The sequence below is a fragment of the Ooceraea biroi genome, chromosome 9, assembly GCF_003672135.1.
Source record: "Ooceraea biroi isolate clonal line C1 chromosome 9, Obir_v5.4, whole genome shotgun sequence".
Classification (NCBI taxonomy): Eukaryota; Metazoa; Arthropoda; class Insecta; order Hymenoptera; family Formicidae; genus Ooceraea; species Ooceraea biroi.
In genome coordinates this window covers 14523369-14542746 of record NC_039514.1, presented here as the reverse complement: position 1 = coordinate 14542746, position 19378 = coordinate 14523369, and the positions used below count along the sequence as shown (strand labels likewise).

General features: G+C 37.2%; 2 protein-coding genes across 3 annotated transcripts; one reads left to right on the top strand and one right to left on the bottom strand.

Moving 5' to 3' along the window:
- Window positions 1–146: 146 nt before the first annotated feature.
- On the top strand, window positions 147–10365 carry LOC105276018 (peroxisomal hydratase-dehydrogenase-epimerase). The gene is made up of 13 exons (XM_020030572.2): window positions 147–1335; window positions 1497–1623; window positions 1911–2017; window positions 2211–2384; window positions 2564–2697; window positions 3020–3169; window positions 5986–6023; window positions 7736–7899; window positions 8259–8385; window positions 8504–8610; window positions 8873–9046; window positions 9251–9405; window positions 9743–10365. Exons 1-13 carry the CDS (start codon window positions 1243–1245, stop codon window positions 9972–9974), a joined length of 1782 nt encoding a protein of 593 aa, XP_019886131.1. The 5' UTR covers window positions 147–1242; the 3' UTR covers window positions 9975–10365.
- A 964-nt stretch (window positions 10366–11329) lies between these two features.
- On the bottom strand, window positions 11330–19129 carry LOC105276305 (protein LSM14 homolog A). 2 transcript variants are annotated; one of them, XM_026972159.1, is made up of 7 exons: window positions 18884–19129; window positions 17044–17198; window positions 16603–16903; window positions 15596–15797; window positions 14954–15241; window positions 14513–14689; window positions 11330–13850 (listed from the first exon to the last, which is right to left on the bottom strand). In XM_026972159.1, the coding sequence occupies exons 1-7, from the start codon at window positions 19002–19004 to the stop codon at window positions 13562–13564; spliced, it is 1533 nt and encodes a 510-aa protein (XP_026827960.1). In that variant the 5' UTR covers window positions 19005–19129; the 3' UTR covers window positions 11330–13561. The 2 variants fall into 2 exon arrangements, with proteins under 2 accessions (XP_026827960.1, XP_026827959.1); XM_026972158.1 differs by having other exon boundaries at window positions 16708–16903; window positions 18884–19103.
- Window positions 19130–19378: the final 249 nt, after the last annotated feature.

Below are 19378 nucleotides of genomic sequence, written 5' to 3'. Positions count from 1 at the left end.
CTATCGCGACTCTCGGGGTGCACACCCGGTATGGCCCGATATTGATTGGCGCGTCTGCGTACCATGCGGGTGTGCGCGGAGAAGCCGGTTGGTGCGTGCCCTTCACGCACGTGCGTAAATACGTAAATGTGGTGATTCCACGGTGGACTAGACCAGCCGGCGGCCACGTCTCGTCTCGGCCCCTTGGCCCCTTTTATTTTTGGAACGCCGTTGAAAACCGCACCCCACAAGTGTGAAGATTCCTTTTCTTGCTCCTCTTTCTTTCCTCTCAATCGCGCGACATGGCTCTGGAGGAAGACAAAGACATTTTATCCGATATTTGCGTGTAAAATGAGCAATTCTGCATATTGATTTTATAATTATTATATTATAAAGAGAGTGCTTTCTCTCAGAAAGCAAATACCTCAGAGTATTCCAAATAAAATAAAAACCGATGAAACAAAGTGATCCCTCCAATAAAATTTTTGATTGGACAAACCTGAATCTTTCTCTTTTGCTACTAATATTTTTCAGATTTTTATTATTTTGGTGTATTAATTTTTTTTATTTTATTATTTCATTTTAATAATGAAGCACAAATCGATAATCTGCAGCTTTATTTTCGACATAATTAGAATTATCATCAATTTTATAATCGTATGTTTACGTCAAGCACTCCACGCTATCGCAAAGAAATCCGATTTAAATAAAAAATAGATTTAAAGTTTTGTCGATAGGAGAAAGTCAAGTTGATCTCTGATTAATTTCCGCAAGAAGTAGCACGACGTACTATTAAAATTTAATTGTTTTAAGATTAATTAATTGCAGCGTTTCACATAAAGTATTAACTATGCAATTTTACTAAAAACAATTTAGTTTTCCTTAAAAGAACATGCACGAATACAAAGCTTACTAAGCAATTTACTCGAGATTTCATTCCACTGACCTGCTTCAGAAACGTTCAAGATTCTTGAAACATCATTGCATTACGGAGACGTAATCGCAGGGTCAAAGATCGCCAAACGAAAACAGAGAATTCTTCCATATCGGTTCAAGGAGGCTCTCAGACGAAGGTTCGCATCGCAGCTGGTGGTCATATCGACAAAGAGAAGTCCCTGCTTCTCTTAATCGCGTGCGATTAGTTTCACACAAAGATAAAATTCGTAGTAAAAAATTGGTAATATATTTTAAATGATCAAGATTGCCTAGTGTACATATGAGAAGAATTTAGAAGATTAATCGCCGGTAAAATTGAAGCAAAATATGCAGATCAAGGATAAACGCGTTATAGTGATTGGAGCAGCGAGCAGCTTGGGTCTGGCGTTTAGCAGAGAACTACTGCGAAATGGTGCCTCGGTATGTCATCTATCATCTATCAATAACCATTATTTTTAATATTTGATATCTGAAAATATTATAATCTTTTTCAACATCAGCAAAATCTAAATCTTTACAAACTTTACAAACTCTTATCTTCCAACTAACTTTACAAATAATGTCGATGTAAATACCCCTAGATGATAGTTATGATCGATATCCGGCAATCCCTTGGACAACAGGCTGAGCAAACTTTCAACAGCGATTTCGGCCGGAAACGTGCCGTCTTCCTTCACTGCGACGTGACGAATAATTCCGAATTCGATGGTAAGCATACGCCTGCAAATGTAAAATATTTTTTTAACTGAGAAAATACGTGCTTGAAGGGTTTTTCTACATTTATCAATTTTAGCATGTTCAAGAATCTGTTTTATATTACTGTTTTATATTTGATAACTGATATTTCAATAGTACGTAGATTCATAAATAAATTTGAAGATTATTTACACAATACTGTGAATATTAAATTTATTTATTATATTTATTTATTACATTTATACTTTCCGCTCGTACATTGGACACTTATTTAAAGCTGAAAACGTTGCTTGCTGTAGCCACATTAAAAGAGGCCATCAACATTCTCGGTGGGCTGGACATTGTAATAAATAATGCAAGTGTGATAAATGAAACTGACTTCTCCAGAACCATCGATGTTAATGTGGTAAATATCTTTCTCCATTTTTTATTTTAGAGATTAACGCATTAAAGTGATGATTGCACCTACATCCATTAAGATTGTTTCTTAAAATACTTTCTAATATTGATACGCAGAATATAAATGTAACAATAATTTTATATTTTGAATTAATTTTGATTAATTAATTTTGAAACATTAATTAATTTTATATTTGCAGACAGCCCTAATTCGCGGGACTATTCTGGGAATTCAACAAATGCGAAAAGACTCTGGAGGCAAGGGTGGTGTCGTCGTAAACATTTCGTCTATTGCCGGTTTGCGGGCAGTACCTGAACTCCCAGTGTATTCAACTACAAAGCATGCCGTAGTTAGCTTCAGCCGCTCTTTTGCAGTAAGCGCTTATTTAACTTTTCAAGAATAAACAAGTAAGAATTATTTTTCAATTATTTTTCCTTAGCAACAGTTTCTTCTTTAAATATCAAGAGTAATTTTATTCCAGATATCGTAAATGTCTGAAGAAGATACATAAGAAAGATGTTATTGTCTTAATTCGATATTTCTGATTTTTAGCAACCTTATCACTACGAGAGAACCAATGTAAAAGTAATCGTTCTATGTCCTGGTTTGGCCGACACGTCAGTTCTTGAAGATCTGCCGCAGGGTATTTCGAACATTGACATTTTGCAGAATTATCAACCTCAAAGGTGAGATTATCATTAGCCCTATCTTCCCACATTGGGATACAGGCTATCCATGTCGAACATTTAATTAAAAATATAAAGAAAAATCAAGTCACTTTTTGTCATCGATACGCCACATCAAGGAATATGCCTATGCATAGAAAAATTTGAAAAAGAAAATAGTTTGTAAAATATTCGCTTGTGAAAAAAGATTACAATTCAAACATCGTGAATTACTTTATTTTACTTGGGGTTTCAGGCACCCCTGTGTGGGAAGCTAGGGTTAATTCATACATCATGCGTATTTAAAACCTGCGCAAAATGCTAAAATAATATTTGTTGTCAGAGTGGAAACTATCGCTCACGGATTAGTATACGTAATTCGATGTGCGCAAAATGGCAGTGTATGGATCAGCGAAGACGGAAAACCGGTTTATGAGGTGCAGCTTCCCGACACTTTGCCGCAGAAAAGCGAAATCGAACTGAAGGAAAACTAGCTGACAGCATGTAGGAAAATATGGAATCGATTGAAGAAATCGATCGAATGACAATTTCTGTCATGTCAATTTTACAATAAATCAGATAATTTATCAGTTACCTGTTACATTATTCTTTTTCATACAATACTTTATAAAATACCGGATAAATCTGTTGTTGTTTTGTAAAAATTGGAATATAAAAATTTGGAATTGATAACTATGACGTTCAATATATTCCTATCTTTTATACACAACATAGTTTTTATTATATTAAATATATATTTTGTAAAACTGCATAAACAATTACACTTCGCGGATCTTTTTTATTCTGACAGATGTTATGAAGGGATATGTTATGTTATGAAGTTTTAAGTAATTTTTACTTAACAACTATCTGAGGATCGCGATAGTTTCTGAGATATATCACAATATATCACAAATAATATTAACGTTTATTAATTATACAGATAATTATTAATTATATAGATTAGGGAAGTTAGGTCAATTTTGATTTTGACATGTAGTATAGAAGACACTCTCCTAAATAACCTGCAGAAAGTTTTAGCCGTCATATATTTATATATTTTTTTACATCTTCATATATTATACTTTCAATTTTCCAAATTAAACTAAAATTAAATTAAAATTCATGTAAAATCTGAGTTATTAATAAAATAGATTAATATTACATAATGAAATAAAGCATAAAAGAATCACCAACACGTTGAATGTTACAAGATTTGCTGATATTGTCAAACTTATTTAACAATATATTTTGAATAAGCTCCGACACAATAAAAAATTCTTTATAAAACATGAATGCTATAATGAAAACGTAAAAAGCATGTGTTTACGCACGTATGCTATTAAATAATAAAATATTATCTTATTTTTAATAATATATATTTCATTCTTTCGTGATAATAAAAATTGTACTACAAGCGGCAAGCATGTGAAATTCGTTCGGCATTCACGTGTCAATCATGAATCGATTCGTGTATTCCAGTTTTATAATCCGGGTTGAGTTCGCGATAACCCAGGGGATACCAGCACCGAAATGAACTCCATTACAAACAAAGTGAGATACAAAGTATAAGGAAGATTACATTTAAGAGCGGCGGCGCGAACATCAGTCAACATCCGTAAACAGCCATCACTGGACCAGTCATTGAATCGATAAACGGAACGTAATCTTATGCAGACACGTGTACATACATCTGCGAGATGACGTGTAGCACTCGCCAACTCGCTGCAGCCGGACGCGTAAACGCGCACGCTGGCGTAAACTACCCCGCGTGCGCATTTACGCGCGCTGCAGCGCAGCCTGATAACGATACAAAGAATCGCACGAGAAATTACTTTCGTCTGGATACGGTGTAAAGTACGATCGAAACCGAATCAGACCGGTTACCCCGTATCGGCTCGGGGCCGACGACGCGCGATTACCCCTCTGATTTATCGTGAGCGCGACGCCACGACCGGACGTTAAATGCGCTTTTTCTATCGATAAGACGCGGCGAGCACGAGCTGTGCGCACGTCAAGCTCTTATCACCGCTTTGTGCCACACGACTGCACCGGTTGCGGCTATTTCTCCACGACGCGCCGATGCCACGAACGGCCGACCTGACGATAAGCGTCTCTCAATTTGCAAATATCATGGAAATGCAAGGAAAGGAGATAACGCGATGATCGACCTTTTCTATCCTCGCGATGCCCGTCCTCTTCCTGTCTTGGATCTGTTTCTTTGTAACATCGTTCTTAATATTTAATCATAATCGGTCGATACACAAACACTGCAAATATACCCAAGATTGGGAAAGTTATTTTTTAAAAGTAACGCGTTACCGTTATTCGTTATCGATTCTAAGGCCCAGTTCCACAACTTACTTTAACCGGAGTTTAACTCGTTAATGAACAACAATTCATACTGCGCGTCCGATGTCCGATGTATGACGTTCAATCCAACAGGAGAGTTCGTTTTCTAGAGATTCTACATGTGACGCATTGTGAATTCTCTATTAACGGTTAAAGTAAGTTGTGGAACTGGGCCTAAAAAGTAACGCGTTACTTCTCAACCCTGAATATAGATCATCTACAACATATCTTAATGTTTCAAATTAATAGTAGATGTAATACTTGTAGCTTTTTCAACTTTTGTATCGTGAATTGTCATATTCCTGTTCTAAAAATCAGAATCAGAGTTAAACTACAAGAGAGAAAGAGAGAGAGAGAATCTAGAATATTTTTTAACATAAAGATAATACTTTTAATAGCATAAAGATGATACTTTTAACATAAAGATAAATCCATACCTGAAGAATTATTTGATTAAGTAATTATTATAAAGATATAATGATTTAAAAATATAGAAAAATTAATACAAATAATAATATCAGAATAAATAAAAATTCGCTTTTATCAACAACAGTTTATGTTTGATTTATTATTGCTTTATCAATTTTCGTAGTCTTCCTTATGTGCATCCATGAACTCGGAAACTCAGAAAAATTCCCACGTAATAAGAGGTCACGGAAAGATCAGTCACATTTGATTAGGACCGACTGCTTACGATATATTCGACCGATAACGTTTTCTTTCGTTGCAACCCGTGACTATTACGTGAGCAACCGACTTGCCGAACAAAAGTTATCTGATCGTCACTATCTCAGGAAATGCACGATAGTTCGTCTTGGATTTGACCCCTGCAAGCTGAATGTTCAAGTCATTCTGAATAATATGATGCTATTCTATGTACGTCAATTGTCGTGCGTTCTGTCATGTTTTTCAGTGTCAATTTTTTCAAAAATCTATGCATTTTTGTTCTACTTTAAGTAAAAATGATAGAAAGATCTTCGAGCGTTCACGCGCATGTGAGTAATCGTTTACATCAAATACATCTTTACATTTCTTTGCGTTAATCTCGCATTTAATAAATTTAAAAAATACTAAATTTAATAAATTTAATAAAATAAATGCATCGTTTACGCTTTAGGATACGGAGATATTAAATAAAATGCAACCACAATTAAATTAAAATGAAATTAACTTGAAAGTACGCAGGCACAACGAAACTGTATCATGAGATGCGAGACACGTAAAGAAGCGAAAATATTCCGTCTCGCGAGTAATCTACAATCCAGCCTCACGTCCCGCGACTGCCATAAATTCTTATTAACGGAACGACCCGCTGGTGGCATTAAATATGCAAAACGAATGCTAGGAAAAGTCTAAAAAATGCACATCCGGGGTATATTCCGATAAATTTTAATTTCGCTAGACGCGTGAAAAGCGCGCGCATAAAGTTCTCGAGAATGGAGGGCCTAGCGTGACTTGGATCACGACCTGTCGCGATAATGCGACACTATCCGCAATTATATCTCTTCAAGTATAAGGAAAACTGCGCAAAACTGCTTCGAGGAATGTTCTGCGCTTGTCTATGTGCAGTATCAGAAAGCCGGACTGTCGGCGATTAATTAGCCTGCTTGGAAAGGGTTAATTAGGGGAGGACGCTATCGGGAACGACGCGAAAAGAGAACGACGAGATATAGCTCTGACTAGTCTAGCAAGAAAGTGAGATAAGATAGACAATAAAAAAGCAAACAATCACGATGAATGCTAATGACTGAAAAATCGTAAAACGCCGCTATCGAAAATAGCAACCTCGTTAAGCATAAACGTTTATTTAACGAGGTTTTTGTATGTCATTATTTGCAGTAAATAATCATTTTTCTAAGACTGAGAACGTAATGCATTATTAATTTGTAATTATAAAGAATTAAAATGATTAGGTAACAATAATACTTTCAGTGATTTTCAGCAGAAATATTATCGTCCATAAATCTAACGTGTCTCAATGTAACGTAACAATTACATTTTAATCGACAATCGAAATTATCGAATTCTCAATCGATAATTTCGATTTAATGTTATTCGACAAAGATAAAAACGTAAGAGGATAACTTTCAAGTTTTTAAAGTTGCTTAATAATCTATGAGACTCTTATAGAAATATCAAAAAAATATTATTTTAATTGTGTTGCTCTGATTGTCTTGTCTATGCGCAATCCATAGCCCAGAGTCCACCTTTCGTTCACTGAAACATCCCCGCCACGACAGAAACTGTACTCTCAATATCGCGGAATCCCATATCGCTGCTTATCGCATATAAATACCATTCGAAAGACGGTCTCGAAGTTCAGTCGAAACGCACGTATTACTAGCATAAAGTCTGAGTTCTCACTTCGGTTTCGCTTTGAGGATTTAAGGAAACTGACTACTTCTTAAATATTCGCTTCAATTTTCTTCAAGAGAGGATGGGTAAGTCTCCGATTCTTTTGTCATAGAATATGTATGTATTAATATCCTAAAGTCCGCAGTTCTATAAGATCGATTTCTTAAAAATTAAAATACCAAACTTTCAATTAAAAAAGATTATTATCGCAAAACCTAATCATCAATGTCCGTAAGTACTAAATAATAAATTAATCATTATTATTAATAAAAAGGATAAATGTTTTCAATATCAAAAATATCAAGAAGTAAATTTGTTCTTTTATTTACCCAACAAACTTATTATGTTACAGATCCACCCATGAGACCACTTCGTCGTCGTTCCTCAGCATCCGAAAGAGCAAAAGAGATAGAAGCGATCAACTGTATTGTTTCCGGAAAAAATGTTCTGATTACCGGCGGTGCGGCAGGACTTGGTTACGCTTTCCTCAATCACTTCCTCAAACATGGAGCAAATGTAAGCTTCATAATTAAAACAGTAATGAGATACTATTAATAACATATGCACCTGTAAAAAGCTAATTATGTAAATGAGACTTGAATCTTGTTATATAGATGCGTGGCTTAGTAAAACTAGTTTTATCAGAACCTTAAATTAAGTAGAAACTACAACTATATCCTTTTATATAATTTTTTTAATTATAGAGCAATCAATATTAGTGAATGAATTAAAGAGATCATCAAAACGTAAGACGCCTTTTGCATTTTTAATTTACAGAATGACATTGTTCAATTATTGTACAAATTAATATAATTAATACTGTTACATTTAAATATGATTTAAATTAATATCCTTACGTACCTCTTTATGTGCAGAAAATAGTTATATTGGACATCGACGCTGAGGCTGGCAAGCGGATCGCACTCGGCATCGAAAAATCTTGCGGCGAGAAGAAGGTGCACTTCATACACACCGACGTATCTAATCACAAACAAGTGACTGGTAAATATGAAGCAAGATTCTCACATCGCGTGTAATGACCCGAATATTATAATCGCCAAACCTTCCATCAAGTATCCGTACCTATCTCATTTCATGTCTGATATATAACAATTTACAGAGGCTTTCAAGAAGACGTCAGCGTTGTTAGAGACTATTGACATCGTGGTGAACAACGCTGGAATTTTAGATGAGCGAAGATGGGAAAAGGAAATCGCGGTGAACATCGTGAGTATCGTCAATAATAATTTATTAATGTCATCGATAATAATTTTTCAGTATTATGATGACATTTCTTCCTGCCATAAATATATCTTTCACAAAACTTGTTCATTATACATGATTATTTTATATCTATTTAGAACTTGTTGCTGTCAAATAATTTTGCGAATGAATTTCATAAAAGCAAATATAAAAGATATTAAAAGATAAAATAACGATGATTAAAAATATATGTTAGGTATATGTGAGACATTGGATTATTTTGTAGAGTGGCATGGTCAGCACCGCGATGTTAGCTATGCAGCACATGAGAAGAGATACGGGTGGTCACGGTGGTATCTTGGTAAATGTCGGGCAACACATGGATATACGAAACACAGCTCAGCTTCCAGTTTACACGGCCACGAAACACGCCATCATCGGTCTATCGCAGTCTCTTTCGGTAAATAGCTATTAAAGAAAAATAATCACATGATATCCTAAAGAAGAAAAATTTGTTTAGCGATTGACTGTCACAGCAAGTTTTGGATTAAGATAAAATGTTTAAAGTATTACAAGTATTACATGCACATTTTAAATCAGTTATATTAATATATTTAAATTATATTCGATTGATTATACTTTAATTGTGTTGATTCCCAAATAGGATCCTTATCATTACGAGAAGACCGGCGTTACCGTGATAACTTTATGCGCTGGACTGACGGAAACCAGCATGACGGTAGATAGTCCTAATAAGCTGCTCTCAAGGGTCATGAAAGCGGATTTCGTAAAAACTCTTGAACAGTTCTCGATACAAACGTGAGTCATTGATACTGCCTATGCATTTCATTGATGTGATAAGTAAATCAGGATAAGCACTGAGCTAGCGTGGGATGAAATTACGGCATAAATAAATCATCTTTTCTCAGCGGACAATGATGAAACCCAAGCATTTTAATCGAAAGCAATCTTTTACAAGAATAGTCTTCCAACAATGATGCAAACTTCTTTGCAACAATCTGAAGATCTGTACGAGATGTAGCTCGTTAAATCCGATCCTGAAGTGAACGTTACGTCCCTCGAAAGATTACGTGTAATCGCGAACTCAAGCGGACTGAGTTTTTCGTTCCGTTTTAATTTAATCTTGCTTTTACAGGCCTTACGTAGTCGCGCAGGGTCTAATGACGATCTTGAGGATCGGCGAGTCCGGCAGTATCTGGGTCATCGAGAGCGGCCGAGCGCCTTACGAAGTTTACGTGCCGAATCCGCGTACTCTGCGCCGTCACTACAAGAACAACTTCACGCACGTCGACACTAAGGTCGTGGGAGGTCGCGCGATAAGGGAGGTCTGCGACAGTACGAGGACGGGCTTGATGAGCTGCGCCTGAGGAGGCTCACTGATAATCGGCAGGCGTCCGACCGTGATCTTTCGCTGCGCTTTGGCACGAAAAAACGTCTCGTCGCGCAAGTCCACATGGAACGTCATCGCTCGCAGACATCCCACGATATAACCGGAAGCGCGAAAGAGGGACGAGATGCAGTCGAGGCGAAGAGCTGCGACGTATCGTGGAGAAACCATTCCTGCAATTATCCTCCACTGATTTCGTAACCGAGAAGTAGCGCATTTTTTGCCATCTGGATGTTACTCGCTGGTTCCGTCAAAGCAGCCTCAAACATCATGCGTATATACGTTCGATTTCACTATTTCTAGTTGAGTCGCCAGATTGTATAAAATGCCTGTGATAAAAATAGTTTTGTAATAAATATTCTGAAAAGATACACACGGTGTTAATATTATTGGAACAGAATCCTGAAAACACGTTTGAGTTTTATACGAAACTTACTTGCAAGATTAACTTGTGTTACACGCGCGCACGCTGCAAACTCTAAGTTCTACAAGTATCTAATTATATAACTTGAGTTACGGATATACATGGCAAATTTCGGTCACGTCGACGCTCAGAGTTCGGTGGTCTCTCTTACCGCATCTTAGCGGCATATGATGTTTACTTCCACTTATCGTGCCACGTGCAGAAAGATATATAATTGCTCCCGGTTGTCCGAGCCGCGAACCAACGCGACCCGCCGATGTACGGGGCTAACGATATCGTTTAATAAATCATTTTCTAGCGCCATTCTTATCGAATATTTCAAACATCGGATGTAACGTGTGGAAGACGCAGTTTTTTTTTCTCGCGCACACCCTAATCACACATCACGTATAATGCGCAGCGCATTTCTGTGTGTGTATATGTGTGTGTGTGTGTGTGTGTAAATTTTTGTTATATTATCGATCGCGCGATAAAGCCTCCTCGCAACACATACGTTAGGCTCCTAATAAAGAACGTTATATAATTCTATTTACATTCCTTTCCTCGAACGTCATGCATCTTTCTCAAATCGTTCATCTAGAGTCGCACGATCTGACACTGAAATGATAATACTCGTAAATCGGTGTTCATGATGAAGAGGAGGCACAAGAAAGAAAGGGTGATTTCACGTTACCGTTCCGCGTTTATATTACAACTTCGTAGAGCCCTCCTCTTTGTTCGAGTACCGCGCAAGAGAACTGGAAGTGACACGACGATCTGTTATTTCATTATCTCAGTATTATTCAGCATCGGGAATCACAATATCCACTGTACAAAACAAAAATTCATTTTCATCGGAACATCGCGTACATTATGCATCATACTTCGCATGCGCTCTGCATGAAACTTAAAAGTTAGATTTCTTCACCATCCTCGTATCTCTTTCTACTCGCTTATCTCACTTTTATAGTTCTATGATCCTTTTTTTTTACTTTTCGCCCCTTCCGAGGACTTTGCTTATCAGTTATGTAAATCTCAAATCATGTATGTGTGTATGTGTCTATGTATGTATGTATATAATATCTGTATGAGTGGGACTCTGCACGAGCCATAGAAAAATAATAGTCGCAAATAATATTCTTATTCTGTTTCATCCACGTCTTACATCTTTAAGGACATCATGCTGTTTAGTTTATACTCGCATCGCCATTTAACACAATCTACGCGCAGCGTCGTCGTGCATCAAAAAGGATTCTTCGAAAGCATGAACGGTTTTTATCACGATGATTATTTTCATGCGTTCGCAAAGACTCTCGTCACGAGTTCAATTCTCGAATTATCCATGCAACTCCAGTTCCTCGCGTACCAGTTCTTTGTGTACGCGGAGTAATGTCCTTGTTACAAGACCAGAACTGAATAAGTTGATAAAAGTAAACTCGGATCAATTACACGAATTCGCTTGAATATACATGTATGATCGTTATCTTACACAAGTAACTATCTGGTTGCAAGTATCATAATTATATCGAGTAATAAATAATTATTTAAATATTTTTTCCTTTTCCCATACATGTACGTTGAATACCCAATTTCCTTTTGAATGTATATTACATCTTAGTCGGAGCTGACAAAAAAAAAGAAATGTGCTAATAAAACATCAGTTTACGATTACAAGTAATTATGAGAAATGTCGATTTTAATTAACATGAAAAACTGCAAATTTAGTATAATAGATTATCGATCCTGCAGGACACAAATTTGTAATCCCGGCAAATGAAAAATTCAATTGTGTTCGAGAGCAGTCGAGGAATCCTTAGTTGCAAAACACGATGACAAATGTGTAACATGATTTCGAACTTAGCTACGTACAACAATAAGACTGACGCTTACACCTTCCACAATTCTAAATCCAGATCTCGCAAAGAAAGAGTAAGCGCGAATCGCAGGATTCCAAATTAATAATATAAGATTTATGTATATATATATAAACTGGCTTCCTCGCTTATTATACCACACTCATAATCATCTCCCCTAATAAAATTACATATTTACGTGAACTCGTGCCGAAGACTCAAAGAACCTCGTCTGCGTACTCAAAAAAAAAACCAAAAGAAAAGAAAAGAACACTTTTTATGTCGCATTTTCCTTGTACCATGTATCTCACAATATTCCTATTCTCGACAAATGCAATTAGATACAATCGATTTTTACATACTTTGACGAGAAAGTACTTTTATACGTACACCTATTATCATTTACTTCCGATATTCGGACACGAATCGGTCGCTCCATACTGACAATGGGACCGAAACGAGGTGCAAACTGAAGGTAAAATCCTCCATGATGATCCAATATTATCATCATCATCATTATCATAAAGCCACTCCACAATTAGTTTGTTTTTATTATAGTCAAGTCTTGAGAAAACCAGACTGGAAAAATGATCACGATCGAATTGTACAATTTCTTTTAATCTAATTACAAACGGGTCACGTCACTCCGATCCTCTATTCCTCTCAAAGTGACTCGAAGATTATTATTCCATTAAGAATTTTTACCAGTAAACATATATACCCCGAGTAAAATATACGAGTAGTTTCTCACAGGCAATTCTTTTCCTCCCAGATTCTCGCGCCACTGCTCGATCCACAAATAAGTGTCGATATAAAAACAGAAGAAAAGAACAAGGAACATCGTTCTATCTCGTAATTGACTTCGCTTCCCTGACGAAGGTGTTTTCTCAACTCAACGTGATCATTGTCGACTAAGTGATAAGAAAAATTCGTTTCTCTAAAAGTAGCTTCCTCGACCGTTCCTCAGCCGCAAAGTATCAATGCAAAGTGTCATATGCGCCAGCATTGTCCACATGTGCGATTCTTGTCAGCTAGCCCACATACAAACTCACCGGTTCGGCGATTCCAAACGCGCGTGCGCGCGCGCTCTGTTACATAATATAATCTACGTTTAATCCGGCCGCGTATACCTCTGCTATTCGATTGCGAAATTCTAGCCCAAATCAGTCCATAATGGTAGAGCACGTATCGTAAAAATCTTAATCTAGTTGAATACTTATATATATATAATAGCGCATCGCTTATCCTCTCCGGGCATATTACTTAAACTTATTTACGCCGCACCGGTGACCAATTATATTTCTCCTTCGTTTAGATAACGTTTGCCTGCGACTGAGAGGCGGACTGTTCGTTGGTCACGCGATTTTGACTCCCCGTATTACTTTGTAGCTGGTTAGCGGGCTTGCGATTGCCGCCCCTGCTGCCTCGGTAGCCACCGCGAAAACCCATGTTGTTGCCACCGCCGCCACCTCTGTACATGCCTCCCATTCCGCGATTGTAGTAGCCACGACCACGGAATCCTCCGCGTCTTGTGGAAGCCACGCCGAACGTTTCCGAATTCAACTTCCGCTCCGTTCTCCAATCCGTACGTTGGAATCGCCTGAAACAATTTGTACCAATGTTTCTATGTAACTTGGGAAATTAAAATAACAAGACAAATAAGAAATTACAGTTGAAAACATTAAATTTTACATCTGTAGGTTACCAATAGGCATGCAAATTCAATCACCTTTACATTTATTACATCATTAGCTAAACAATTAGACTGGGCCGTATCTAGTTGGCGTATCTTGTTACATAAATGGAAGAAAATTTAAATATGCATATGCAAAAAGTATCATGCACTAATTTTAAAACGCATGTAAAGAGCGATGCATAAAATTACATGTAAAAATTGTGCAGAGTTTATAAATAGATATTATTAAAAATATTTTTCAAATTTCTGAAAATATTAAAGCTTTAAAAGTGCATAAGAATTTCAGAGTAACATTTATTATACTGATATCGATAAATCAAACTAAACATATATTTATGACAGCACAATGCAGCTTGTTATATATTAATTTTATAGCAAGATAGGCAACCTTTAAGAAACAAAAAAACAAAATTTTCCAAAACATCTTTCCAATCTAGATGTCACCCGGATTACTTAGTTAATGACGTAATATGTTCACTCTTGTCAAAATTCTTAAAGAAATGATTTAAATTACTGTATCAGATTATTTTATTAGATTCATTATAGTAATTATATTTATTAAATACCCTTTACTCCTCTCAACAGCTTCGCAACTAATATTATCGAAGAAAGACTTCGACTTATCGTAGTGGACAATTTCAGGTTCCTCTTCTGGTTCACCTTCACCTGCGCCGGTTTCATTCCCACTATCATCTTTCTTCTCATTGTCAGCACCATCAATCTTCGTTTTCGCCAACTGTGACCTACAATATGATTTACAATTATATTAATAATTATAAATCATTATACTGCCGAGAAGTAGCATAAACTTATTATCAACAAGCAGCGTCAATACATAAAATAATGTTAATGCGACGCGTAAGCAATTCGTACTTGATGTAACTACGACTGCTTTAAATTCGCATTAATTTACTCTCGCATGTCCACATTGTTCATCTCAAGGATATTTCTTGAAATGAATTTAACACATAAGCATGCGTAATTAATAAATTGCGGTCCACGCTTACCTCAATTCCTCAAACTCAGTATTGGCCTGCTCGAAATCGTAATCATTATCAAACTTCAGTGTATTCTTCGGCTTGGTACCAGCGTTGCCCACTTGATTCGTACGAAAACCACCGCGTCCTCTGCCCCCTCTACCTCTCATGTTACCACGATTTATCCAACCGCCACGATTACCTCGACCACCCTGCATGTGACCGCCTTGACCATGCATCTGACCATCATGCTTCATCATGTCTCTCTTGTCGTTAAACTGATGAGACATGCCGGTATTGATCTTGGGGCCTCCGTGACTAAAAAAATGCGACGAAACGTCCATTAAACAAAGTCCTATACGACCACTATAATCTAATAATCAAATCAATACAACAAAGAAAATGATTAAATGTCGTTTTTATAATCAAGAAATCTGGTGTTAAATGATAAAAATAAAATTAATAAAAACAGTTTTTCTCTCCAGAATTCGGAAAATATGAAGCTGTTATTAAAGCACAAAAACTGTTGTATAACTTTAGATAACAAAACTTTATAATTTATACTACATTTATGTATAAAACTTTATACGAACGAGATGTATAAGAAATAATAATTAATAACAAAGTTTCACTTATTGATACAAGATTATTTTTAATGTATAAATGTTATACCCATGGTCATGGTCTCGGCGAGGTGGCTGGACAGTCCTAATGTTTGACTTGTCATTCAATTTCCCAATGTTGCTGCCTTGTTGCTGCGATTGTTGTTCATGTCCCACCTGTATGCCTTGATCCATTGTCGGACTTTTCCTTGTCAATAAAGATGATGTAGGAGTGGTAGAACGAGAACCACCACTGATAAGATCTAATACACCTGTCATTGCGTAGTAAATATGTCATTTAGCTCATGTTCCATTTACGCGAATTACGGGACATAGCATATCGACAACGCAGGCATTCTTAATTCGATACAGTACTTTAGTATCAGAAAATAAAGACATAAACCTTTCATTCCCAACTTCTAACTTACTTCTACAAAAATTTCGCGTATATAATGCGAAAAAAATTTTTCGCGGAAATGTTTCACAACGATTTTCATCGTTCATTATTACTGTTGTTGCTATTCTGTTGTACTTGTTAGCATAAATGGAGTAAAATTTAAATATGCATATGCAAAAAGTATCATGCACTAATTTTAAAAACGCATGTAAAAGAGCGATGCATAAAATTACATGTAAAAATTGTGCAGAGTTTAAATAGACATGAAAATTATTTTTTCAAATTTCTCTGAAAATATTCAAGTTTTAAAAGTGCATAAGAGAATTTCAGAGTAACATGTATTATATTGATATCGATGCATAAAAAGGAGCCAAAAGCGAGAAGCTTGCAAGAAAAATATTAAGATATTAAGATTGTAAAAAAATATTAAAAGTGCAATGGAGAGATGTTCGTTAATAAAATGTTCAAATTTAGTAATGTAACATTGACTGGAAGCACTGTGCATACAAATTGACGCTATTAAAATTAGTGTGCATATAGTTCGTGCAAATTTTTGACAGAATGGAGCTTTCTAAAGAAAAAAAAAGAAAAAGAAAAAAGATCTGCAGGCATTACCAGAGTGGAAGCAGCAAGAAACATGCCAGCAAAGCAAGGGATATTTCATAGCAAAAACAGTTTACCATCTTCCAGACATTGATCTTTTGGTAATGGGTCGATATTGGCCGTTGGCAGTGAGTTTGGGATAGAGATGGCATTGGGTTCAGCAGAGCCCAAGCTCAACTCACTTGGCTGTTTATTAATTGCTCCGCGTGGATCTCTAGCTGCGGTTGGCATTCCCATTACCGGACCTATGGCCCCTATACCCATGCCATAAGGAGGCCCATACTGGCCACCCATCGGACCCATCTGACCCATCATTGGATGAGCATAATTGGGCTGCGGTTGATACGACTGCTGACCCATAGATGGCTGCACTGTCATCTACACAAATTCATCAATGAATGATTGCTTTCAGATTTCAATTAATTTCAATTAAATCTTACTCTGAAATTTTAGTTTTTCATTATTTCCAAATTATTGATCTCAGAGAGTCAAACGTGACAATTATATAAAATAATTACCTGCACAATAGCTGGATCATTTGGAATAGAACTAACATTGTTGACGACTCTGATGTCTTTGATGTCAGATCCGCGAAACAGAATATATTCATATACTTGATTCTGTGGCGCCACAGGAAGCTGAGTTTCCCGATCCTCCGTACCAAAAGAGCGTACTGCAAAAGGCAAGAGGTAATTAAACTTTCACATTTAGAAACTCTATTACAGTCTATTGTCATATTAATATCGAGTTATTTATTAAAATTCGAATATCCAATTTGGTTATTTTAAAATAGCTAAAATAATGTCGAAGTTTTCTATATATTTAATATAACTAACATAATGCATTGTTCTATGTAAAATCACAAACCGATGAGTACTTGGACATTCATTACTTGGACATAAACATTTAATATCTGACTATTATTATATTATTACTGATTATTAGTGAATAATCGTTTCATATGAATTATTCATATCAGGAAAGTAATTCAAATATTATCCGAGTTTGGATAGGAATCTGACATTCTCAGAGACTACTCCATATCTCATACATTTTGTTATACAAGATATTTCTGTGTGTGTGCATGCAATACTGTTGATGCTAATAATTTTACAGTTATTAATAACGTCTTAAAAGAAACATTTTGTTTTTTCTTTATATAATATAGGTTTTTTTCATATAATTCATGTAAAACAAAAATTGGTATGGCTCCAGTAGATTTCCTCAAATAATATTTGTTTCTTAGGCTTCAAATACATCAAAGTCATGTGCCTACATGGTTCAATCTAGTAGGACAAGAGGAGCAAGGACACGTAAACAGTCGGAAGAAAGAGATAAACATTCCACACAAACGTTACACATACCAGACTCATAAATTCAAACTTATATCTTCACAATAGCATATAATCAATAATACAATTTCCAGTAATATCGACTTAGAACTTTTCTTAATTTTACATGTACAAAATAAACGTAGTGTTATAGTGATAGACAATAAGGCATGTCCAAAGTTTACATAAATTCTCAAGTTTTTAATTTATCGTTTAGGCAATCTAATACCAATCGTTGTAATAAAAGTTTTAACAAAGCGTTGGTGACAGGGAAACGAAAAGATTCTTGCCATGAAACTTCGGCGGCCGCCGAATAACCGCGTAACCATGACATAACGCAGATCCAGTGATTTTTCGATAGCTACCCGACACTCGGTGTTTTCGCCAAATGTGCGGATTAAATAACGCGACGCAAAATCGGGGGACACAGAATTAGCGAGATCTAGTTTCCCGATCGCGATGGAATTTTTGGAATTCTCAATCCGGTGTCCTCGAGAAGGCATCCGTTACGAGGGCTCCCGGGTTAGGTCGCCGCGACCCCGATTGTTTTGTGGCGATATTTGTCCGGCGAATTGCAGACGCCGGTAGCTTCTCGAGCGACTGTCCGGAGCGCCGGGACGCCAACTGCGACAAAAGAGTCGAGGCCGTTGGGCGTCGCGATTGGCAATCTTTGCTGCACCGTGTACAACGCGTCCGGTGAACGCGCCGAAACCGGCAAGCGGAACCGAAGCCGGCGAGTGGCAGGCCGGCAAGCCGGAGGCACGAGGAGTGACCTCCGTGTTTATTCGCGATAACGGAAACGCATCGCACAAAGTGGCCGTTCGCGCGTTTACGGGCACGGAAGAGCGAACTCGACGAAAATCAATGAGAAACCGGTGGCAAGGTCCTCGGTACGCGAACCTGTTCACGAAACTAGGAACGATCGAGATGCGAGATACTGACTCGACGGCGACGGCGGCAACGGCGGGACGGCGCGACGAAATCAGTGCGGCGGGTGTCCATCTTGGATTCCCGTCGTGCTACTCACCGTTGGCTAGAGCAATGGTGCATTCCTGCGGATCGACGGTGAACAAGCGGCCTTCGTAGCGAATATCCGCCTTCGAGATCAAGCTGATCTTCGAGCCCAGCTCTGGCATACCACCGCTCATCTTGACTCGGTCTCCGTCGTTCACTGATCGATGTGATTTTACAGGATTCACGACACCATCTGACGAAACGCTCCAGCTGACACCAATGGTCGACGGCGCACTGCCAAGACCGCCAATAGCGTATGGCGCATGCGTCACATTTTCCCCCTCTCCGGCCACTGAGTTTCGGGGTATCTTCAAACGGCGAAACTATTGTGATACAGGCTGTAGTCGAGCACTGCGAATGCTACGAAATATTTTCTATCCTTCTTTTTATTTGACAGAAGATCAAGGATAGAAAGTGTTTTGTAGTATTCGCAGTGCTACCTGGACTACAACCTTTGGCTGTAGTCCAGTTGATTTTCCAAATGCTTTAAAATGTTTTCTTCTTTCGA

What these genes read in the sequence shown, in the direction of transcription:
- LOC105276018 (XM_020030572.2), top strand. Translation starts at nt 1,243, where the DNA reads ATGCAGATCAAGGATAAACGCGTTATAGTGATTGGAGCAGCGAGCAGC. An exon ending in GAACCATCGATGTTAATGTG is followed by an intron (nt 2,018 to 2,210) that starts GTAAATATCTTT and finishes TTATATTTGCAG; the next exon opens with ACAGCCCTAATTCGCGGGAC. An exon ending in CAGAATTATCAACCTCAAAG is followed by an intron (nt 2,698 to 3,019) that starts GTGAGATTATCA and finishes ATTTGTTGTCAG; the next exon opens with AGTGGAAACTATCGCTCACG.
- LOC105276305 (XM_026972159.1), bottom strand. Translation starts at nt 19,004, where the DNA reads ATGAGCGGTGGTATGCCAGAGCTGGGCTCGAAGATCAGCTTGATCTCG. An exon ending in CACCATTGCTCTAGCCAACG is followed by an intron (nt 17,199 to 18,883) that starts GTGAGTAGCACG and finishes TGCCTTTTGCAG; the next exon opens with TACGCTCTTTTGGTACGGAG. An exon ending in ACTGAGTTTGAGGAATTGAG is followed by an intron (nt 14,690 to 14,953) that starts GTAAGCGTGGAC and finishes ATCATATTGTAG; the next exon opens with GTCACAGTTGGCGAAAACGA.